The sequence below is a fragment of the Erinaceus europaeus genome, chromosome 16 (assembly GCF_950295315.1).
Source record: "Erinaceus europaeus chromosome 16, mEriEur2.1, whole genome shotgun sequence".
NCBI classification, from domain to species: Eukaryota; Metazoa; Chordata; class Mammalia; order Eulipotyphla; family Erinaceidae; genus Erinaceus; species Erinaceus europaeus.
The window spans coordinates 28,640,082-28,665,116 of NC_080177.1; the positions used below are offsets into that span (position 1 = coordinate 28,640,082).

The following is a 25,035-nucleotide window of genomic DNA, read 5'->3' on the forward strand; positions in this document are numbered from 1 at the left end:
GGATTGAAGCTACTGAGTTTTTAGATTTCATGTCAAATATTTTTTGACCTGTGTCTTCCAAAAGGCACAATAAAAGTATATTGCCCAGGATTGAACCTGGGACCTTTGGTGCCTCAGACATACAAAGTCTTTTTGCATAAACATTATATTATCTTCCCAGCTCAGCATTTACCTTTACACTTTCTATTCAACCATTTACCTGACTCATGCTTCATCAAGATGAATTTTTTCATTGAATTATTATGATTTCCTAGGAATTTTTACTGCAAGCAGGATTTGGATATACTCTTCTTTCTTTGAGGAGAGGTTGATGAATATAGTCCTCAGAGAAGTAATCTTGCAAAATGGATTCTGTTATCTGTGATAATTTTTTTATTTGGGAAGTTTGCTTTCTCTTGGATGGAAAATAATAGCCCACTTTTTTTTTACTGTTATTTTTGCTACTGTTTTCATTTTTTTAGCAGACAAATAGATTTATAAAGGTCTGAGGAAGAAGAAAGATGGGGAAAATATACACCCTGCTTCTATAACTTTGTACATGACAATTATTTGTCTGTCTGAAGGAATTTGTTAATGGCTTTTGTAAGGGACTTGAGTAAGACTAAACAAACAAACAAAAACAATTCATGTTTAATTCAAATACACATTTTGCCCACTGCTGAAAATGAGACAATGCAATTAATTTTGAGGGAATATTACTGCCTAGGAATATAATAAACTATAAATCACATATTCACAAAAATATCTCACCTTATTCACCATTTTAAACAACAGAAAATTTTGTTGTAAAAAAGTTAAAAAAAAACAACAACTGAATGCAATGTTAACCGTTATACACAGGGTTGAACCGTTATAAGATAACCATGCTTTGTGACATCAGAGAACCTTAAAGAGCTTATGCACTATAAGTGCTCAGTAAATACATCTTTATCTCAAGCACCCCAGTCTCCACTTGTCATTTTAGCAACTCCCTATATGTCACTTTGCATTGCAATTTGTCCTGACTTCATTCAATCCAGAAGTGAATAACTGCATTTCAGTGGTTAGGGAGGGTTTTTAATAAACCTGATGAATTCTTTAGCACTTCTGTATTTAAAATTGTACCTTGAAATTCAAGAGATGATAAGTCTCTTGCTATGGAATAAGAAATGCCACATACAGGTAAAATAATTCATTATTCATTCTTCTTTCCATTATATGACAATTAAGTCACTGTAAAAGGTTGTTTATTTTATTATCATTAGAGGCCATTTCATTAACCAGCTGTTCTATAGACAACTGGATAGCATTCTTCACAAGAGAAGAAGCAGTTTCCATTAAGAGTGTTTCATATTCTGAAGTTCTACCCTCAAAGCCACTATCATTTGTAAAAATCCCTACTTGCTCATTTTCAATTGAAATTAAAAATTGCTTAGGGACATTTTTAGATTTCTTAACATCAAATTCACTGATTTCAGTGTCTGTAATAATAATAGCAATTGGCTCCATTCTTTTGTTTTCTTCTGGCTTGGGTTTCTCTGTATTGATCTCATTTTCCTTAACATCTGATTCCTGACTCAGTTCAGGGTGTTTTGGCTTGGGTTTCTCTGTATTGATCTCATTTTCCTTAACATCTGATTCCTGACTCAGTTCAGGGTGTTTTGGTTTGGGTTTCTCTGTATTGATCTCATTTTCCTTAACATCTGATTCCTGACTCAGTTCAGTGTGTTTTGGCTTGGGTTTCTCTGTATTGATCTCATTTTCCTTAACATCTGATTCCTGACTCAGTTCAGGGTGTTTTGGCTTACTCTCTTCAGCTATAACCTCTCTACTTTCATGGTCTTTCCAAATTGGTCCACTTTCTGGGATATTCCTTCTGACTTCTGTAATTTGTTGATCTGGGACTATGGGTGAGGGAGGAACATCCGAAAACATTGGTGGTTTGTGTTCTGTTTCTGAAGTTTCAGGTGGATTTGCTTGCTGAAGTTGAACTCTTTGTTTTTCCTCGTTTGTTTCAATATCCTTTTCAAGGATTTGAGTTTCTGTTTGAATAGTAGAGTACCCTGTATCTAATCCAAGTTCTACTGAAATTACTTTCTCTCCAGAAGTTATGCTGTTGCTCACATCTGATTCACAGACCTCATTACCATCTTTTCGTGAGGCATCTTCATTTATATGCTGAATTGACTTGGGCTTTGTCACCTGGTCATCTGGCTGAGTCGGAATTTTTCTAACTAGATTTTTAGTCTCTCCCTCGACTTTGATGTTGCAGTCAGAATCTTCTTTAATTTTGGAATGATGACTTCTCTTCTCCCCTTTTGAGAATTTTATACAGGGAATCTTAAGTCTGGATCTTGTTCTTTTCTTAGGAAGATCAGCATCTTCAGCATTGATTTCAGGTTGCAACTCAGCCTCACTGGATTTAAGCTTCTTTGAAGAATCTGACCTTTTTTTGTGTGTTACCAGACGTTTGAATGAGGTCCAGGTCCCCCCTGGGGGCTGTGACTGATCAGGCACTCCTGTTTTGGGGGGATCCTTCTTTGCCACAGCAGCAGTGCTAGAGTCAGCTTTGATTTTCATTGCTTTGGCTGCTTTCTTCCTTCGCTTGAAACAAAGCATGGAAGTTTCCCCCTCATGTCTTTCATCCTGAGGACTAACTTCTGCAGTTTCCTTCTCATTCTTGCTTTCTATTTGAATTTCAGAAGCAGTGGTATCCATTTTTACTCTACACTCCTTCATTCAGTAGAAAACTGTATTATTTCTTCTTTAGCAAACTTTTATGACCAAAAAAAGTGGGCAAAAAATATACAAGGTAAAATTTCTTCCAGATATATTCACCCCTTTGTCTTATTCAATGCAGTTGTTTTAGATGTTCTCTCCAAGGTAAAAATGACTAGATTTCCTGTTACCCATATTTCTGTAATTCCTTCATGAAAGCCCTCTACTGGATAGACTTTGGTTCTATTTAAAGGTCAACCTGATGAGAGAAAAGAGAGTAGTATTTTATTTTACTAACTTAATGTTTTCTATACAGACTTTTCATTTGCATGTCTGTAATTCTGTTAGGCTTGCTTCCCATACTGAGCTGGGGTTTATTCTCAGGCATTAAAGATGAAATACTGATATTTGTGACATGGACAGATCTTGAAGGAGTAATGCTAAGTGAAATAAGTTAGATAAATGCTGTATGATTTGGACTTATATGAGGACTATAAAGAAGAAAAACAAAACAGAAAGAAATAAAAAGAAATGCAAGGCCTTAAATTTCTGATGGCAGAACGGTGGTTGCTAGGAGAAAAAGAGTTGGAGTTGGGAGGAGTAGTGAGTAGGGTCAGCTGGATGGTGGTGGATGGTAATTAGAACTTTGGTGGGGGGTGTGATATAGTATATATATTTGATGAGATGTGAAGCTGTACTCCTGAAACTTAAGAGTGTTATAAACCAATATGCTACTTCAATTAAAAACTATATATGTGGGGGTCGGGCTGTAGCACAGTGGGTTAAGTACACATGGCATGAAACTCGACAGAAGACTGGTGTAAGGATCCCAACCCCGGCTCCCCGCCTGCAGAGGGGTCCCTTCACAGGCAGTGAAGCAGGTCTGCAAGTGTCTATCTTTCTCTCCCCCTCTCTGTCTTCCCCTCCTTTCTCCATTTTTCTCTATCCTATCTGGCAACAACATCAGTAACAATAATAATAACCATAACAATGATAAAAAAACAAGGGCAACAAAAAAGGAAAATAAATATTTTTTAAAAAAAAATTTTTTAAAACTATGTATGTTTTGGGGCTGGGTAGTGGCACACTTGGTTGAGAGCACTGGGTTCAAGTCCCTGGTCCCCACCTTCAGGGGGGAAATGCTTCATGAGTGGTGGGGCAGTGCTGCAGGTATCTATCTCTTTCTCTCGACCTCTCTTATTTTCCCCTTCCATCTTAGTTTCTCTCTGTTTAAATCCAATAGATAAATATTTTCCAAAAATTATATATGTTGGGGGTTGGGCAGTAGTGCAGCAGGTTAAGCGCAAGTGGCACAAAGCACAAGGACTAGTAGAAGGATGCCGGTTCGAGCCCCTGGCTCCACCTGCAGGGGAGTCGCTTCACAGGCAGTGAAGCATGTCTGCAGTTGTCTTTCTCTCCCCCTCTCTGTCTTCCCCTCCTCTCTCCATTTCTCTCTGTCAGATTCAACAACGAACGACATCAACAACAACAATAATAACCACAACAAGGGCAACAAAGGGGGAAAAATGGCCTCCAGGAGCAGTGGATTCATGGTGCAGGCAGAGCCCCAGCAATAATCCTATAGGTTAAAAAAAAAAAAACTATGTATGTGTGTATATATTTCTCTTTAAAACAGAAGTTGCCTTTGCCCTGTTAAGAAAGTTTCAGTGCTTTGGGTTACTTGCATATTTTCTATTATTTTTATCAATTCTCTAGTTGTGCTGTATATATATATGTAATTTATGACTCTGAATTGCAAGATAGCAAACAACAATAAAGCAGTGAAGGCCAGAGTGATGTGCAACTAGTATAGTCTTTATACATACAATGAAGAATTCTGAAGCTGCAAAGGCCCTTAGATATTATTTAGAATCATTCAAACCCAGTCAGAGCAGGAAACTGAATTTTAGAAGGGGCTATTGGCCAGCCAAAAGCTACAAAGTTAGATAAGGTCAGAGCCAGAGTTAGATCTCAGGCTGACTTGCCAGTGTTTTTTCCACTATACCATAAGGCTCCTGATCTAAAAATGTATTCTATCAAGGAGGTGCTACTTTCCATATAGACTCTTGGAAAATGGAACATTAGTGTCATTCTTCATTCTTATATTTAGTTATATAATTTTAACATTTTTGTTTCTAGGTATCTGCTGTTCAAACCTTTCATCACAATAAGCATATATACATACATCTCTAACACTCCTCAAAGTGAGTAGGTGGTGGTATCGTCACCATCTGCAGAAGAAACTCAGACTTAAAGGGGTTAAGTAACTTGCTGCAGAATACACAGCTTGATAACCGAACTTAGATTCAGCCCAAGATTGCCTGTTTCTTACACACACACACACACACACACACACACACACACACACACACACTAATTCCCCCCTACCCCCACTAGAGTACTGTTAAACTCTGGCTTATGACAGTGCCAAGGATTGAACCTCGACTTCAGAGTTTCAGGCATTAAAATTGTTTGCATAATCATTATGCTATCTCTCTAGGCCCCTTTCCTTCCTCCTTTTTTTTTCTTTCTTTTCTCTTCTTTTTAATTATTATTGGATAGAGACAGAGAGAAACTGAAAGGGGAGGAGAAGATAAAGAGGGAAACAGCAGACACCTACAGCCCTGCTTCACCACTTGTGAAGCTTTCCCCCTGCAGGTGGGAGCCAGGGACCTGAATCTGGGTCCCTGCACATTGTAGTGTGATCTCTTAATCAGGACCATCACTGCCTGGCCCCTCTCCTATTTCTTTTCTATTCTTTTTTTTGCCAGAGCACTCCTCAGCTCTGGTTTATGGTGGTGTCGGGGACTGAACCTGGGACTTGGGACTTTGGAGCCTCAGTTATGAGAGTTGGTTTTCATAACCATTATGCTATCTTCCTCATTCCCCTTTTCTTTTCTGTCATTACCATTCCAAGTTAACATTAAAAAAAAAATTTTTTTTCTTTTCCTCCTCCAGGGTTATTGCTGGGCTCGGTGCCTGCACCATGAATCCACCGCTCCTGGAGGCCATTTTTTCCCCCCTTTCGTTGCCCTTGTTGTAGTTTCGTTGTGGTTATTATTATTGCCCTTGTTGAGGCAATTCGTTGTTGGATAGTACAAAGAGAAATGGAGAGAGGGGGGAAGACAGAGAAGGGGAGAGAAAGATAGACACCTGCAGACCTGCTTCACCGCCTGTGAAGCGACTCCCCTGCAGGTGGGGAGCCGGGGGCTCGAACCGGGATCCTTACGCCGGTCCCTGCGCTTTGCGCCACATGCGCTTAACCCACTGCGCCACCGCCTGACCCCCCCCCCAATTTTTTTTTTAAAGAGAGAAAGACACTACAGCACCAGAGAAAGCTTCCTTCAGTAAGGTGGGGGCCTACCTTGAATCTAGGCACAGTGGACAACAGAGCAAGCACACTATCCAGGGGAGCAGTCTTACTGATCCAAGACTGCCTATTTCTGAAGCCCATTCTCTGAAACTGGCCGTAAAAATTTCATCACAAAATGAATTCTTTGGAGTAATCAATTAAAAAAAAAGTGTTTAGTGGTCATTTTAGCAGAAGGGAGCCCACCAATTTAAAGCGGAACAATTAGAATGAGTCCTTACTATTTTGTTTCTTTGATTTTAAAATCAGGTTTTTGACATCTGTGTGTGTATTCTGGAATTAATGAGAAAGTAAATTATGAAACTGATAAACTGTATGATTGGAAAATTGTTGGTTACTCATAAATGTAAAGATGTATTTTATATAACTGATCTACACTCTTTTGCCATGTGCATGATCCAGGTTGGAACCCAGCCCCCCCTTCACTGAAGGCAGCTCAGGTGCTGCGCCTTATTTCCTTCTCTTTCTCTTCCTCCTCTTTCTCTCCTCCTCCCTCCCTCCCTCTTGATCTGAAAAAGTTAACTGGGAGCTGTAGAGCCCATCTTCATGGTATCTTCTCCTTTTTAGGAAAGAAACAACCTAATCTACAATGATACAGTAATAACAGTAAACAGATGAGAGGTGATCATATCACAAATACCCTATGAATTTTAGTTGATGAATATCCTAAAATAGGCAAAGGGATTCTTTTCCTTGAGCTGATTATTATTATTAACTGCTCAGCTCTGGTTCATGGTGGTGCTGGGGATTAAAGCAGGACCTTGCAGCCTCGGGGATGAGTCTCTCATGACCATTATGTTCTAGCCCCCCAAATGCAATTGTCTTTTTCTTTTTAAACCAGAGCACTGTTCAGCTCTGGCTTATGGTGATATGAGAGATAGAACCTGAGACCTTGGAGCCTCAGGCATGAGAGTCTCTTTGCATAACCATTATACTATCTCTCCCACCTCTTTGAGCTGTTTTTTATGTGGCTCTGTTACTGCTTGAGATTTAATTGGGTATAAAGAATAGGAAGACTATTAGGGGAGGGGATGGGATATGGAGCTCTGGTGGCGGGAATTGTACCCCTCTTATCCTATGGTCTTTTCAGTGTTTCTATTTTATAAATATATTATAAAAAAAGATTTAATTGGGTAACTCTTGATTCTGTGAACTACAGGGAAATATAACTCTGAAAGTCATCTTATGATGTAAGTAAATATTCACTTAAGTTGAGTGTTTCACACACCATGCCTCTGACAGAAAGAAAAAGTCACTGTAGAATAACGACTGGACTAAAACATGAGCATCTTAGTGTCCTGTACCTCTACACTAGCTCGAAGACTTACATATTGTGTGTTCTTAGCACCCGAGCATTTTTTGTTAGCTAGAGGATGGACATATATACTGATATTAGATCATGTTTAGGACTGTGAAACTGATTTGGCTTACCCAAAAGACACCAGCTTAAGAAACTCACTTAAGTGTATATCATGCAGGGAGTCGGGCAGTAGTGCAGTGGGAGGACTCACAGAAGGATCCCAGTTCCAGCCCCTGGCTCCCCACCTGCAGGGCAGTCGTTTCACAAGCAGGTCTGCAGATGTCTATCTTTCTCTCCCCCTCTCTGTCTTCCCCATCTCTCTCCATTTTTCTGTCCTATCCAACAACAACAACAACAACTACACCAATAAAGCAAGGGCAACAAAAGGGAATAGATAAATATAAAAAAGAAAAAGAAAAATATTTTTTAAAAAGTGTACATCATGCAACAGAAATAAAAACAAATGCCCAAACACTTGATTGAGATGGAGAAAATGCACAAACATTAAAAACTTTTCAGAATGATAGTCTGCAACTGATTCCTCCTTAATCAGTTAGTTTTAACGTCTCAGGAATCTTAAAATCCCTGTTGTCATTTTCTGATAAAATCGTAAATCTAATGCCACAAAACATACCCCTTCCCCACCCTACCCCCCCTTGAGAAGAGGAGGGTCAAGGCAAAGAGCAACCATTTCCTGACGAAAACCGCCCATCTCTCATCGCCAGATGTGAACTCCGAAGCTTCCTCCAGGAGGGAGGAATCTCTCAGGCTGGCTTCAAGCGCTTTATGGCAAGAGCTAGAGCGCAGAATAAAGTACTCAAAAAGGAAAGTGCCGGGGGCGTGGAACAGATAACCCAGCTATCTGCAAAATTATGATCGCCAGAAATCCAAAAATCATAACTCCCCCCTACCCGAAGGGAAAAAAATGAGCAAAAAAGGAGAAAAATTAAAGCTTCGGACAATCATACTTAGCATGAGCTGCACCGCGGGCGGGCGGAGAGGGTAGGTGGGTAGAGCTCGAGGGTCACCCAGGAGGAAATGACTGCGGATAAACGACCTTCCTAGTTCTCTCTCTCTGCCTGGCCCTCGAGGCAGGGGGCTTGGGAGTGCAGATTCCCAGTGTTCGCCGGCACCCCCCACAACCACTCTGCCACCCAGATGGCCACCAGCAGAGACCCTCTTCCTCCACCTCCGACTCCCACCCTCCTGTTCTTACTCTTGGCCGCCCTTGCTGCACAGGTCGAGGGGGGCGCTGTCGGGGTCCTTCTCCCAGGAAGCCGCGGTCACACCCGAAGCCAGCAGCCCTCTGCAGAGGGACCGCAGCCCGGCTGCGCCCCCTCCTCAAAGCGCCGGGACCGACAGCCCGCGGCACCAATACGCGCGGAGCGGGCGGGGTCGGGGCGGGGCCAGCGCGGGGACCTGGAGGGCCACCTGCGAGATACTCGCCCAGAGTGGGCTCAGATGCCCGGGGGCACGCTAGCATCCGGACCCCGGCGTGGGGATCACGGAGGGCCTGTAGGTGGGGAGGGGGCCCAGGTAGTGAGCTCCGCATTTTGAAATGCAATGTAGCAAAATCTGGTTTTAAATTTTAGATAAGCAGCCTCATTATAGACCTCCCCCAACCTCGAATATTTAAAGTCACCGCAGACTTTTTTTTTTTAAATATTTTTTTATTTATTAATGAGAAATGTAGGAGAGAGAAAGAACCAGGCATCATTCTGGTACATGTGCTGCTGGGGATTGAACTCGGGACCTCATGCTTGACAGTCCAATGCTTTATCCATTGTGCTACCTCCCAGACCACAAGACTTTTGTTTTTTTTTAAAGCAGGATTTAAAACTGGGTAGAGTGTGAACTTCCGTGTTTAGAGAGAATTGCATACTGAATTAAAATTGAAATGCCAAAACTTGCCCAACACCCCAACACCCCCCCCCCCATGCCCCAACATCCATGCCGGCAGATCAGAAGGACCCATTCCATTCATATATATTTTTTTAATTTTTATTTTTATCTTATTGGATAGAGACAGAAAGAAATCAAGAAAGCTAAGATAGCCCACAAAGGTACTCATGTTTCTTCTCAGGATATTCCTTGATGTCTGTTTAACCCTGTCTCTCCCAAAGTACAGTGGTGGGACTCTGGGGTGAACAGGCGATGGCTTTCCTCACAATTCTAGTTCCAATTAGGGCACAAACAGCATTCTTTCTCCCTGCTTTACTTATCTACTTACCAGAAAGAGAGACACAGAGAGAGGACACCAGATCATCACCTCAGCATATGTGGTACTAAGTCTTAAACTTTGCATTTTTTGCATGTAAGCCCTGAACTCTTAACTCTGTGCCACCTTCCTGGCCACAAGGTTGTGTATTTTCATACGTTTTTTCTGGACTTTATCTAAACAAGTTGCTAACTATACAGGTAAATACCAGCAGCATTTCCTTGTACATGTAAAGTACAATTGTATACCCCATGAAAGGTGGTGTGTTTCTGAGCTCCATCACCACCATGCACCAGAACTCCCCCGCCCCCTCCCTGCATCTTTCACTTGGGTGTAATACATCAAACCCAGTTCAAGTTCTACTTTGTGTGTTGCCTTCTGTTCTTATTTTTCAACTTCTATGAGTGAGATCATCCCACATTCATCCTTCTCTTTCTGGCTTATCTCACTTAACATGATTCCTTCAAGTTCCATCCAAGATGAGGTGTTAGGGTTTTGTTTTTTTTTTATAAATTAAAATTAAAAAAAAATTTATTCTCTTTTGTTGCCCTTGTTTTATTGTTGTTACTGATGTCGTCATTGTTGAATAGGACAGAGATAGATGGAGAGAAGGGGAAGACAGAGTGGGGGAGCAAAAGATAGATACCTGCAGACATGCTTCACTGCTTGTGAAGTTACTCCCCTGCAGGTGGGGAGTCGGGCCTGAACTGGGGATCCTTATGCTGGGCCTTGCACTTTGCGCCACCTGCGTTTAACCCGCTGCACTACCGCCTGACTCCCGAGGTGGTAGGTTTAATAGTAGCTACAAAGGCATTCTTTCGATTTCCAGTTGTAAAATCCTGCAAGATGCACAATCCTGCCTACTCTTCTACCTCCTTCCAGGCATACCATCCATATGTACCTACTAGGGTGAAAATGTAACTGAAAAGCAGTTGTTACATTTATCCTTTTTTTTTTAACTTTAAAATATTTATTACATCCCAATATCAACAGCTCTTAAAAAAATCTAAGAGATTAATCCAGGATGAGAGAAATAGTAGCTTCTCTTTCTGTCTTCTCTCCTTTCTTCGATGGGATCATGATCTTTGGGGTGGTACACCTCATTTATCCATTTTTGGATACTTTTCAAAGAATATGCTTTACACTTGTAAAATTCTGTGGCCTCCATCGTGACTTACTAAGGAAAGAACTCTCAGGACACAGTAGCAAAAATGAAGCTACACTGTTAAGGTCTTAAATTTATGAATAAAAAGTTAAAGAGCTGTAAAATCGGAAAATCCATAAGCATCTGGCTTAATTGTATTTAAGGATTCAAGTTAGCTTTGTTCATTCAGTGAACACTCATCTTTGCAAATAGCATTTTTTTATCCCCATAAGCTGCTGACCTTGTTTACTGTCAGTTTTGAATTAAGTTGAAAGAAACACATGCAACTCATAACCAACAGAGTTGCATACTACTAAATGAGATCCAACATTTCTCAAATCTAGCAAATCTGGGTGCTTGCATTAATCCAAGCAAAAATAAAATGAGCTTATCAAGACGAAGACAGAAGATAGGACACACACACATACACACATCAACAAAACCAATGAAAAGGGAACTGGGGTTCGAACCGGGATCCTTATGCTGGTCCTTGTGCTTTGCGCCACCTGCGCTTAACCCGCTGCGCTACAGCCTGACTAAAAGGTAGCTTTCTTAAGATATATTACAAACAACTCATCCCCAACCTCCATCACTACCAGCACACATAGAGATAATACTTAAAATACATTGCTGTAATTTTCCTTATCTTTTTTTTTTTTTTTTTATTGCCATCTGGTTATTGCTAAAGCTCGGTACTGGCATTACAAATCCAACATTCCTGGTGGCCATTCCCCCCCCCCCTTTTGTTTTGATTCTTGATCTTGATTTTTTTTCTTTTTGATAGAAATTGAGAGAGGACAGGGAGGTAGAGGGAAAGAGACATCTGCAGACCTGCTTCACTGCTTGTGAAGTGGACACCCTGCAGGTGAGGAGGAGGGCTTGAACCCGGGTTCTTGTGCTTGGTACTATGTGCAACCCTGCCTCGCCCCCTGTAATTTTTCATGATACTAGAATACATCATTTTATTACCTGGGTGTATGACTCCAGTTCTCCCTCCTGTAGCTTGATCTGTTCTTGCCACCACCAGGATTGCACCAGCCAACAAACTCAACAATAATTCTATTGTAATCCTCTTTATTTGACAACACATAAGTACTGCCTTCCCTTTTGAATTATGAATATATATATATATACATATATATATATATATATCTTCAAAGCATAGCAACAGCATCTGACAGGCAGAATAGAGATGAAGCAATCTAACAGAAATATGAGCGTGGGGAGGGACAGTACCAGCAACCCAGAAGAGGGTAGGAATGGGGGACAGATTCAGCAATCTAGAAGGACTATAAAGGTAAGGCCTTGGATTTTCTCTAGCATCACATACTATTGATAATATGCCCCTTAAACACTGTTTCTGTGGATCTTGAATCCAGGTCTTCAATTAATCTGCAGTTACTGTTTGATCTTATTTATTTATTATTGGATAGAGACAGAGAGAAATTGAGAGGGGATGGGGAGATGTACAGGGAGACAGACACCTGCAGCCCTGCTTTAACAGTTGTGAAGTTTTCCACCTGCAGGTGGGTACCAGGGGCTTGAACCCAGGTCCTTGCACACTATAATGTGTGCACTTAACCAGTGTGCCAATGCCTGACCCATTTTTCTGTTCTTTATGTCTTACTATATCACTCCCCTTCCTTATCAACTTTACAAAAACCCGTGTTATCAGTAACTGCTCGGTAGTCTCCTTAATCTTTTTTTTTTCCTCCTGTCAACGCTTTTCTTTTTGAAGAGAAGTGAAACAGAGTTTTCCCTCCTCACAAGTGGAATGTTGATTTCTTTTTTCTAAAAAAAAAAGTATTTTATTTACTTATTGGATAGAGACAGAGAAATCAAAAGGGAAGGGAAGAGAGACAGACACCTGTAGCACTGCTTCTGAAACTTTATCACTGCAGGTGGGCGCTGGGGGTATGAACTGAGGTCCTTGCACATTGTAATATGTGTCTTTAACCAGGTGTGTCCTGCTCAGCCTCTTTGGAATGTCCGTTTCTATATAGCTTAGCAGAAGCTGATTTGTAGGAAGATGATGGTAAGAAGTAGAGGCTTGGGAGTCGGGCGGTAGCGCAGTGGGTTAAACATAGGTGGCACAAAACACAAGGACCAGGGAAGGATCCCGCTTCGAGCCCCTGGCTCCCCACCTGCAGGGGAGTTGCTTCACAAGTGAAGTAGGTCTGCAGGTGTCTTTCTCTCCACCTGTCTTCCCCTCTCTCCATTTCTCTGTCCTATCCAAAAATAACGACATCAATCACAACTATAATAATAACTACAACAATAAAACAAGGGCTACAAAAGGGAATAAATGAATAAACATTTTTTAAAAAGTAGAGGCTTTGGAATCTGAGATATTCAAAGTTGCAAAGATACATAAAATATGGAAATATTCACTGGTACATAATTTGTGATAGTAAAATCTATGAAGCAATGGTGTTATTGGTAGAAAAGTTTACTACACAGACATAAGAAAGAAGGAACTCAAAATGCTGATGTAGTAAGGTGTCTAGATATATTGTCAAGTGGAAAAGGAAACCTTGTTAACACTTGAATATTTACTGAAGGCACACTTCTACTTGGTCCCTGGTTCAAAACCCTGGTCCCTACCTGCAGGGGAAAAGCTTCATGAGTGGTAAAACAAGACTGTATCAAATAAGTATCAGGGATCTCCCACCAATGTGTCCTGGAGTTCCGCCTCCCCAGAGACCCACCCTACTAGGGAAAGAGAGGCAGACTGGGAGTATGGATCGACCAGTCAATGCCAGAAACCAGACCTCCCACCTTCTGCAACCCACAACGACCCTGGGCCCATGCTCCCAGAGAGATAGAGAATGGGAAAGTTATTGGGGAGGGGATAGGATATGGAGATTGGGTAGCGGGAATTGTGTGGAGTTGTACTCCCCCATCCTAGGATTTTGTTAATGTCTCCTTTCTTAAAAAAAAAAAAAAAAAAAAAAGATACCAGGGATCCTAAAATTTTTAAGATAATCTGTAGATCTGACTTCTTCCCCTTACTCACAATCTGAAGTAAATACTAAATAGTAAATACTATTCTAGATGTTTCACTGCTCTGGGATGACTTTTTCAAATAGAAAGAGTCAGAGTGGAGAGGGAAAGAAACCACAGGACTGAAGTCTCCCCCTATGTAGTGGGGACTAGATTTTGAACCTGGATCACATATATGACAAAGCAGGCAGGCTTCCATGTTAGTTATCTCACAGATTCTTCCAGATAGGGATTTATTTTATTGCCTCCAGGGTTATTGCTGGGGCTCAGTGCCTGCACTATGAATCCACTGCTCTTGGAGGCCATCTTTTTTACATTATTGTTGTTGTTGGATAGCACAGAGAGTGGAGGGGAGGACAGAGAGGGGGAGAAGAAGATATGACACCTGCAGATCTGCCTCACCACTTGCGAAGTGACCCGCCTGCAGGTGGGGAGCCAGGGCTCAAACCAGGATCCTTGTGCTGATCCTTGTGCTTGGCACTATGTGTGCTTAATCCAGTGTACTACTGCCTGGCCCTATATTTTCTTTATTTATTTTAAAATATTTATTTACTCCCTTTTGTTGCCCTTGTTTTATTGTTGTAGTTATTATTGTTGTTACTGATGTCATCGTTATTGGATAGGACAGAGAGAAATGGAGAAGGGGAAGACAGACAGGTGGAGAGAGACACCTGCAGACCTGCTTCACTGCTTGTGAAGCGACGACCCTACAGGTGGGGAGCTGGGGGCTCCAACTGGGATCCTTATGCTGGTCCTTGCGCTTTGCGCCACCTGCGTTTAACTCGCTGCACTACCGCCCGACTCCCCCCTATTTTATTTCTAAGGTTTACTTATTTCTGTGCCACCAAGGTTATCACTGGAGCTCAGTGCTAGCAATAAGAATCCACCATTCCTAGTGGTCATTTTTCCTTTTCTTTTTAAATATTTATTTATTTACTCCCTTTTGTTGCCCTTGCTGTTTTGTTGCAGTTATTATTGTTGTTGTTATTGATGTCAGAGATAGGACAAAGAAATGGAGAGAGAAGGGGAAGACAGAGAGGGGGGGAGAGAGATAGACACCTGCAGACTTGCTTTACCACTTGTGAAGCGACTCCCCTGCAGGTGGGGAGCCGGGAGCTTGAACCAGGATCCTTACGCTGATCCCTGTGCTTTGCACCACCTGCACTTAACCCACTGTACTACCACCTGACTCCCTTCCTTTTTCTTTTTATTTTTATTGCCACCAGGATGATCACTGGGGTTTGGTGCCAACACTATGAATCTATGCTCTTAATGGCAATTCCCCCACCCACTCCTTATTTTTCTATTTCATTTTTATTTGAAAGGACAGAGATAAATTGAGAGAAGGGGGGGATAGATAGAGAGAGAGAGAGAGAGAGAGAGAGAGAAAGATAAACAAACATCTGCAGATTTTTTTTTTTTACTGCTTGTGAAGTATCTTCCCTGCAAGTGGGGAGCGGGGGTTTTAACCCAGATCCCTGAACATGGTGATGTGTGCTTAACCGAGTGTACCACTGCCCAGCTCCACCTTTTTTCTTTCTTTTCTTTGATAGGACAGAGAGAAATTGAGAGGGAGAAAGATAAGACACCTACTGTACTGCTTCACTGCTTGTGAACCACCACCCCCACCCCCCCACCCCCGCAGGTGGGGTGTGAAAGCTCGAACCTGAATCCCTGCACACGGTAATGTGTGTACTCAACTGGATACACCACTGCCTGGTCCCCTTATTTATTTACTTTTGATACCAGAGTTATCACTGGGAGTCAGTGCCTTCATGACAATTCCACTGATCCTGGTGACCATTTCTTCTCTTCAGCAGGAGAGGGGTGGAGGAGAGAGGGAGAGAAAGAGAAAGGAGAGACACCTGAAACAGGTGAAATTTCTCCCTTTCAGGTGGGAACCAGGGACTGGAACCCAGGTCCTCATGCATGGTAATGTGTGTGCTCTACTGGGCCCATCACCACCACTAGACCTCTAGATAAGATTTTATAGGACACTTAAAAAAAATAGTCAGTGGAACTAGGGAGAGCTTGCCTGTTAGAGGGAGGGTCCACCTTGCCATGCACATGGCCCAGGTCCCCTGGGGAAGCTTGGTGCTGTGGTGCGCCCCCCCCTCATCTATATGAAAAAATTGCCCTGGAGTGGTTGAAATTATTCATGCACGAGGCATGCAACACAAAATAAACATCAGAAACACTGCAAGTTTTCAGACTGGGCCTGAATAATGTAACAGGAACTGCCCACATCATGTGTACAATGTGCTAGGTACTGCACAAAGCCTGGTAGAACTGGGGCTCTGTGCTCATGACCTCTTTCCATACACTCACCAAAACAACACCATCATCTCTCTCTCTTTCTCAAGAGTTAAACTGCATTGCAACACTAAAGTCCAGGGAATTAAAAATAACAAACCTTGGGGGTTGGGCAGTAGTGCAGCAGGTAGATCCCGGTTCGAGCCCCCAGCTCCCCACCTGCAGGGGAGTTGCCTCACTGGCAGTGAAGCAGATCTGCAGGTATCTATCTTTCTCTCCCCCTCTCTATCGTTCCCTCCTCTCTCCATTTCTCTCTGTCCTATCCAACAATGACATCAATAACTACAACAATAATAACTACAGCAATAAAACAACAAAGGCAACAAAAGGGAAAAAAATATTAACAAACCTCTTATCCTACGGTCTTGTCAGTGTTTCCATTTTATGAATAAAAGTTAGAAAAAAAAACAAAAACAAAACCAAAGAAACCCAGAATGCATCTTTAGCTTTAGCACCCGGGGGAAGCAACATCACCTAGAAGGATCCATTGTATGAAGACAAGGAGAACACGGAGGAAAAAATGATATAAGAACAGAGGTAGAAAATAAAAAGAGAGGGGCCGGATGGTGGCGCACCTGGGTGAGGACACGTTACAGTGTGCAAGGACCCAGGTTCCAGCTCCCAGTCTCCACGTGTAGGGTTAGCTTTGTGTGGTGAAGCAGGGCTGCAGGTGTTCCTGTCTCTCTCCCTCTATCTCTCCCTTCCCTCTTGATTTCTGGCTGTCTATATCCAATAAAGATAATTAAAAAATTAAGAAAATTAAAAACAAGGTAAGGAGGTGACACACCTGGTTAAGTGTTCACATCACAGTGCCCAAGGACCAAGCTTCAAGCCCCAGGTCCCCACCTGAAAGCTTCTGAAGCGATGACGCAGGGCTGTGGCTGTCTCTCTCTGTCTCTCCCTCCCCTCTCAATTTCTCTCTGCCTCTATCCAACAATAAACAAACAAATAAATTAAAAAAAAAAAAACAAACCCAAACAAACAGAACTCATATTCTATGTAAGGTCACAGAGCTGGGGTACATATTAGAAGCTCAATAAATGATGATAGCACAGAGTAGGTTAGTGCTATATAAACATCCTTCCCAAAGACTTTAAAAACAAAAGTGCTAAACTGGGGAAATAGCATAGTGGTTATTTTTATGCCTAAGGCATCAAAGGTCCCAGGTTCAACCCCCAGTGCCACCACTAGGCAGAGCTGGGTAGTGCTCTAGATTAAAAACTAACTAACTAAATAAAAATTGTGCTGAGGCTGTGGCATCAATGGGAACTCTATGCTAATTCAGGATAAAAGTTTGTATAAGAAATATTTTCTCCGATTAAAAACAATTACAGCACAGTCTCTTAATAGTAGAATTTATACTTAAACGCTGAGATTGCAAACATTAGTTCCTTTTATTTTATGGAAATTCTGTAAATATACGTGCATGATATGTTCTAATTTATGAGAATTATGACTAAAAAAGGTTATGAGAATTATGACTAAAAAGGTTATGAGAATTATGACTAAAAAAGGCTTCTGGAGACCCCCCTATCCCACTATTTCAGTAGCTCTTCAGTGCAGAGGTTGACCTCGCTTGATTTTCCCACACTTCCTAATAGACAGCAGGCCCAAACAGACATCGGTCAAAATTTCAAAGTAGCTTCCTGAAGATGTACAATCTAGAAAGAAAATGAAACAAGACATAAATATTTCTTCTAGGCACCAATGTGTGTCCTCCTTTCTTTCACATTGTAACCAATGCTTTCTTGCCTTGTAAAAGCTATTAATTTACAGCTTTGCCACAACCAACTCTTCTGGGATCTTGTCACAGAATTTAAAAACAATATACAGTATTTAGATTCTGACTGTGTGAAAACCTTTTAAGGCCAGACTAAACATGAACCGGGACATTTCCTATATTGCAGACACATTTTCAACAGGCTTAGTGCACACAAGGTCTCCCTTACCATCCTCACAGTTGTTTAGATATTATAGTTTGTTTCTACCTGGGCTTTTACATTCTTCCCCTTGTTCCTTCCATCAGGTTTACTGCTGGAGCTTGGTGCCTATACAGTTCTATCACTCCTGGCAGTCATGTTTTACTTTCACTCTCCCTTTAGTTTTATTTATTTATTTTTAAGAGGAGACATCTCCAGCACTGCTCTACTATTCATGGAAACCCCCCCCCCCCCCGCCTTGCATGGGGTGTAGGGAACTTGAACCCAGGTCACTGCTGGGGCTCAGCATACATGCAGAGCAAACCTACTGTACTTGGTGGTCATTGCCCCTTTTTGTTCTCCCTCTCTCAATTTGATAGGACTCAGAGAAATTGAGATGGGAAAGGGATATAGAGCGGCAAAGAGAGACACCTGCTTCAGCACTCATGAAGCTTCCCCCTTGCAGCCAGGGACCAGGGGTTGAACCCAGGTCCTTATGCATTGTAGCAAGTGTTCTTTATCACCTGGCCACTCTAGTTCTTTCTCAAGTTCTTCACACACTGGTCCCACATTGGATTTGTAACTACCCCACTGCAGTTGTTCAGGATCTCCCTTCACTACTGTTTCTTCAGATCAGGATTCAGTTTCCTGAAAACCAGGTTCTTTTTTTCTTAAGTTTATTTCTCATTGCTTTCTAAAGTAGATTGCTAGATACCTTCTTAGGAAGAGCTATAAGGTGAGAATGGCAAGTTTGCATATACCTGACTCTGAAATATTTGGGTAGCTCTGGTAGTGTGTAAGTACAATTGCAAAGTCACCTTTCCCTGTGAAATGGGAGATTTCTCCATTGTCTGCAATCCTCTTGTCGCTAGGAAGACAGGATCAATCTAATTCTCACTTTCTTATTTTCCCTCTTTTCTACTTCTGGGGTACTCACTCAACTCTTGCTTTCTAGATGCCTATTCAAAGTATACACACCTTCAGCTTCTAATGTGTTATCTGCTGGGAAGCCATAGTCTTCTGGTATGCCGGCAGAACCAACAGACTCCCTTGCAGTCACGCACCCACTCCAGCCCCTGTTCATCAGTGGCAGGTCTCTCCTCTATCTCTGTGAGAAGCCATGCCCTTTCAAAAATATGTTGGAATATAAACATTTTGCTTATGGGTTACTGCCATCTCTTATAAATGGCCCCTCTCATCAGAGATGTTTTGAAAGAAAGCATTACAATCTATATTTTCATAACTTTATTTGGAGGCCTATTAGTCAAAAATATGCCTCATTAAGAAAACACTCTCACCATTAGGAAACTATACCCCTGTGATCTTATAAACCACTGTTAAAACACACACACACACACACACACACACACACACACACGTTTAAAACACTTACTTATTTAGAACAGTCCATTCACTTGTTCAGTTTCCGGATCTAAGTCAATATCATAGAAACATGGACGAGTAGGGAGCCCAGGCATTGTGCTCATCTAGGAGATGTAGAAAGCAAAGTTACAGCGAACCTTTTCCCCTGCTTCTCAGAACACTCAAGGCACAAAGACTGATTACTTTATGGTTGCTAACAAAATGTCCAGTCCTGTCCTCTTCCTTACTGACAGCTACAACAGGAAGCAACAAAAGGGAATAAATAAATAAATATTAAAATAAAACAATTAAAAAAAAAAGAAAACAACTTTTTTAGAGAGAGAAGGGAAAAGCACAGTCGATAGCACAGGGCCAGCCACCAAACAGGGTGAGTGCTCACATGCCCAGACCATGAAATCCCTGAGCGCACTATCAGCATTTCATTTACTAGGAATTTACTAGGAAAGGATTAAGAGGAAGTTTATTACAAGACAGCAGACCTCCATAAGAAAGGGAGGGTGGGGGGCTGGGTGGTGGCTCACCGGGTTAAGCACATACATTACTGTACACAAGAGCCCAGGTTCAAGTCCATTTGCAGAGGGAAAGCTTCACGAGTAGTGAAGCAGAGCTGCAGGTGTCTCTCTGTGTTTTTCCCCTCTGTCTCTATCCAATAATAAATAAATAAATATGTATAAAAAGAAAGGGAGGGTGGATAATTGCTAAAGAGGAGAAATGCCAGAAAAGAGTTTTAAAATGAAAAGGTCACATGTATATGCATATATGAACTTAGATACAAAACACAGAAGAGAGATCACCATACCTTGAATCAATACATAGAATCCTAAACTCTGAATCTGCTTAATATACCAGTAGCACTTATAAGACGTTAAGAGTAGTGGCTGTTACATCATTTAGATTATACTAGGAAATGTCTCAGTCCTAGCTGGCTTGTAATGTGACACTGTTTTAGTTGTGCATCTTAAAGCTGAAGGGCAGTTGCTATTTGGGTTATAGGCAAACTCACGGGCCTGACCACTTTTCAGTTTTGCTTTCTGTTCTATGTCCTGTCTCAGCAATACACATCAAAGGTGACAAGAGTACAGCTACTGCCCCCCCCCCACACACACACACACTGGTAGCCATGGACGATTTCTGTAGAAAGAATGACACATATTTCTACAATATTCAAGTTTTCAAGTTCCTGGAGAAATGGTTTGGGATTCCTATTAAAAGGGAATTTCTTTTTTTTTTAAAACATATTTTTTTATTATTTATTCCCTTTTGTTGCCCTTGTTTTATTATTGTAGTTATTGATGTTGTTGGATAGGACAGAGAGAAATGGAGAGAGGAGGGGAAGACAGAGATGGGGAGAGAAAGACAGACACCTGCAGACCTGCTTCACCGCCTGTGAAGCGAGTCCTCAGCAGGTGGGAAGCCAGTGGCTTGAACTGGGATCCTTATGCCAATCCTTGTGCTTTTTTGCACCACCTGTGCTTAACCTGCTGCGCTACCACCCGACTCCCTAAAAGCTAATTTATAGAAATCCCAAGGACTAATGATTATAACAGGGCTGTCTTTAAAAAAATAAATAAATAAAAAAGACTGGTCTACCAATTTTATGACGGAAATAACTGATATTACTGCTCAGTTATATGTGTTGCCAAGGATCAAATCCAAGGCCTCACATAAATATACATATAAAACTTCTGTCTTTTTTTGCCTCCAGGATTATGGCTGGGGCTCGGTGCCTGCACTACAAATCCACTCCTCCTGGCCATTTTTTTCTCTCCCATTTTTGTTGCCCTTATTGCCCTGTTGTTGTTGGATTGGACAGAGAGAAATGGAGAAAGGAGGGGAAGACAGAGAGGGGAAGAGAAAGATAGACACCTGCAGACCTGTTTCACCACGATCCTTAGACCGGTCTGTGTACTTTTCACCAAGTGTGCTTACACCGCTGCCCTACTGCCCAGCCCTCCCATAACTTCTGTCTTATACTCTATCAACTGAGCCATCTCCCTGGCCACAGACTCTTGCTTTTTAAAATGGCTGGGGATGCTGCTTTGAAGACACTGCCTATTGATTAGTTATATATTGACACTGCTCCACAATGAGCACTGAGAAAGGCAGGACTAGCACCTTTAGGATGGCACTAATGGTCCGAACTGGCACGGATGAAGCTGGAATAGCTTTAATGTTAGTAGGCACTTGCAACTCTATGATGTCACCTTCTAATAGCTTCTTACTATAACATAACTACAAAAAGAGATCCATTGATATATTTTACAGGTGTGTTGGTTTGGAGTAGATACATACAAAATACAGTGTGCAGATAGGTAAGTCTGGGGGGAAATTTGGGCAAGGGGCCAACAAGTTAGTTCATACTGTGAATACATGTACTCATTTATTTTTTTAATTTTATTTTTTTGCTAATAGCAATTTTCTTCCTTTAGTAAGTACAAATCTATAAGAGGTATCTGGCAATTCACCTTGAATAATATAAACATTCAAGTGGCCACTGGCAGAAAAAAAATTTCCCTACCCCTGGTCTATAGCAAAGGGATTAAACTTAACTTGATTCCAACATTCTTCTCAGCAACAAATTCTACTCACTTGACATTTACTTAACAGCGTTTAGTACTTAATTCAAGATGAGCAACAGGCAAACAAGCACCCACCCCTCCATTTGCAGTACTTACTGTTCCTACCAACGGGTACAGAAAGCCAGCCCCGACACTGGCACGGATGTCTCGAATGGGCAGGACAAAGCCAGTAGGTGCACCTTTTTGTTCTGGATTATGAGACAAGGACAAGTGTGTTTTGGCCATGCAGATGGGCAGATTCCCAAAGCCCTGGGCAAAGAAGGAAACAGAAAAACAGAAGTAGAACAAAAAAGCTGACAATACAACATCGCGGCTTAACAATAGCACTGAGTCTTTAATTACCTTTATATTCATTTCTATTTTAACAACCTTCAGCTTAGTTATATTGAGTTGTTGGAAAAGTCATGGTTGATATTTCTATGCAAAAAAAAAAATCAGTCATGACTTTTTCAACAGATTAACAAAAGAAAGCAAATCTGTCAGAAGGATGTAAATAGTCACAACAGTATTCTGCAGATATGTTCTCCTTACCTATACAATATAGGAAAATTACTATATAATTTATCTAAGCACTGTCAATTTAAAATTATAAAGTTAATCGAAAACAGTAATTTGGAGTGAGGACACAAAGTAAAGGCAGACTCTGAATATTTTAATAGGACAGTCACTATTTCCTTATGGCTTTGCACATGCTCGTATTCCATCACTGGCTATTATAAAGAACTTGGGACTGAGTGGCCTAAACCAAACTGAGTATTTCAGAGGAGAGAGATGGCTATCCATAGAAGTGAAGTGGTGAGTGCTTGATAGGGCTGAGGGATCACAGGGATTCCGACTGCAAAAGCTGCTTTGTGAAGTTGAAAGAACCAACCAATATCTACCTGCTTTGTGTAGACTTCAGCTTTGTGCTGAGCTTCTGGTAGCAATTCAATGTCATCTGCCCCATAGATCTTCTGTGCAATGATTCTGATTTTATCTTCAACTGGGAGCTGGGACAAAGGGAAGACAGGAGAGACGATGATTGTATGCATATGATGATGCTTAAGTGAGACAAGGCCACATTCCAATCATAATCCCTAAAGGGTTCTTATATACTTAGCAGATAAGCAAATAGCTTGTGGTTTATGTGAGCTGGAAACATTTTAAGGCCAAATTCAATATATTTTTTTAAAATAAGGTTTTATTTTATTCATTTTATGAAGCAGACAGACAAGAGAGAGAGAGGCTGGGAAACACTGGAGTTCTTTTTTTTTTTTAAAAAAAAAATATTTATTTTATTTATTTATTCCCTTTTGTTGCCCTTGTTTTTTTTATTGTTGTAGTTATTGTTGTTCTTGATGTCATCATTGTTGGATAGGACAGAGAGAAATGGAGAGAGGAGGGGAAGACAGAGAGGGGGAGAGAAAGACAGACACCTGCAGACCTGCTTCACCACCTGTGAAGTGACTCCCCTGCAGGTGGGGAGCTGGGGGCTCGAACCGGGATCCTTAAGCCTGTCCATTAACGCTTTGCACCACATGCGCTTAACCCGCTGTGCTACCGCCAGACTCCCAACACTGGAGTTCTTAATTTGTTCACTATGGGTGGGGAGTTTTAGCAAAAGTGCTTATACACAAATTCTTGTTTATGGTATTTCCTAAAAAGATGATTATTTGAACAGACTTTCAAAACAGTCTATAAAACTAATGCTGAATAGAAAAATGTTAACAGGAGAATGTTAATTGCATTGATATCTGAAAGGGATAAAGAGAAACAAAAGAATGTAAAAATTCAAAAGTAACAGGGTTTCTTTCACCTCCCATTTTTTGTTATTTATCAGAAAATATTTATTATGGGATTTGAGGAGACAGTATAATCGTTAAGCAAAAGAATTTCATGCCTAAGGTCCTGAAGTCCCAAGTTCAAACCTCAGGACCAACATAAGCCAGAGCTGATCAGTGCTCTGTTTTTTTCTCTACATTTTTGTGCATCTCTCCCTCAATAATAATAATACTTTTCTTGGTAGAGAGATAGAGAGAGACACCTGCATCACTGCTTCAACCACTCAGGAAGCTTCCCTCCAGTAGGTGAGGGCTGGGGGTTTAAATCTGGGTCCTTAAGCATTTTAACATGTGTACTCAACCAGGTGTGCCACCACCCAGACCCTTAAATAAATAAATATTTAAAAGTAGTTATTATGGGGAGTCGGGAGGTAGCACAGCAGCTTAAGCGCACATGGAGCAAAGTGCAAGGACCGGCATAAGGATCCCAGTTTAAGCCCCCAGCTCCCCACCTACAAGGGAGTCACTTCACAGGCAGTGAAGCAGGTCTGCAGGTGTCTATCTTTCTCTCCCCCTCTCTGTCTTCCCTTCCTCTCTCCATTTCTCTCTGTCCTATCTAACAACGATGACACTACCACCAACAATAAGTACAACAATGAAAAACAAGGGCAACAAAAGGGAAAATATAAAAAAAATTTAAAAAATAGTTATTATGAGAAAGAATGAGGGGAGAGAGAAGGTTATTCAGCTCTGGCATGCAAGCTGATGCTCTAACAGATGGAGCTATTTCCCCAGCCTCCTTTCACCTTTCTATAGCTACCTTTTTAAAATTAATCCCCAAACCAGCTTAGAGAATATATAAGCAGAGGGGCCAGGTGGGTTAAGCACATACATTAAAGTGCACAAGGACCCGGGTTCAAGCCCCTGGGCCCCACCTGACAGGGCAAACTTTCAAGAGAGGTGAAGCAAGGCTGCAGGTGTCTCTCTGTCTCTTTCCCTCTCTATTTCCTTCTCCCCACTCAATTTCTCTGTCTCTACCCCATATAATTAAATAATATTTAAAAGAGAGAATATAGGGAGTCGGGCGGTAGCGCAGCAGGTTAAGCGCAGGTGGTGCAAAGCGCAAGAACCGGCTTCAGGATCCTGGTTTGAGCCCCCAGCTCCCCACCTGCAGGGGAGTCGCTTCACAGGTGGTGAGGTCTGCAGGTGTCTGTCTTTCTCTCCCCCTCCTCTCTGTCTTCCCCTTCTCTCTCCATTTCTCTGTGTCCTATCCAACAACAACGACATCATTAACTACAACAATAAAACAAGAAGGGTAACAAAAGGGAAAATAAATATTAAAAAAAAAA

At 41.5% G+C, this 25,035-nt stretch overlaps 2 protein-coding genes across 2 annotated transcripts in view; both read right to left on the bottom strand.

Moving 5' to 3' along the window:
* Positions 1 to 798: 798 nt before the first annotated feature.
* Positions 799 to 8,817, bottom strand: AKAP5 (A-kinase anchoring protein 5). Its single transcript, XM_060174855.1, has 2 exons — positions 8,584 to 8,817; positions 799 to 2,956 (listed from the first exon to the last, which is right to left on the bottom strand). The coding sequence occupies exon 2, from the start codon at positions 2,716 to 2,718 to the stop codon at positions 1,210 to 1,212; it is 1,509 nt and encodes a 502-aa protein (XP_060030838.1). The 5' UTR covers positions 2,719 to 2,956; positions 8,584 to 8,817; the 3' UTR covers positions 799 to 1,209.
* Positions 8,818 to 17,386: 8,569 nt separating this feature from the next.
* The window catches only part of MTHFD1 (methylenetetrahydrofolate dehydrogenase, cyclohydrolase and formyltetrahydrofolate synthetase 1), a 62,013-nt gene continuing 54,364 nt past the window's right edge, over positions 17,387 to 25,035 (bottom strand). The window contains exons 25-28 of the mRNA XM_016191933.2: positions 22,808 to 22,915; positions 22,023 to 22,175; positions 19,358 to 19,451; positions 17,387 to 17,706 (exon numbers count right to left, since the gene is read on the bottom strand). Coding sequence (XP_016047419.1) covers positions 19,362 to 19,451; positions 22,023 to 22,175; positions 22,808 to 22,915 — 351 coding nt within the window. The 3' untranslated portion in view covers positions 17,387 to 17,706; positions 19,358 to 19,361. The remainder of the gene's footprint in view (positions 17,707 to 19,357; positions 19,452 to 22,022; positions 22,176 to 22,807; positions 22,916 to 25,035) is intronic.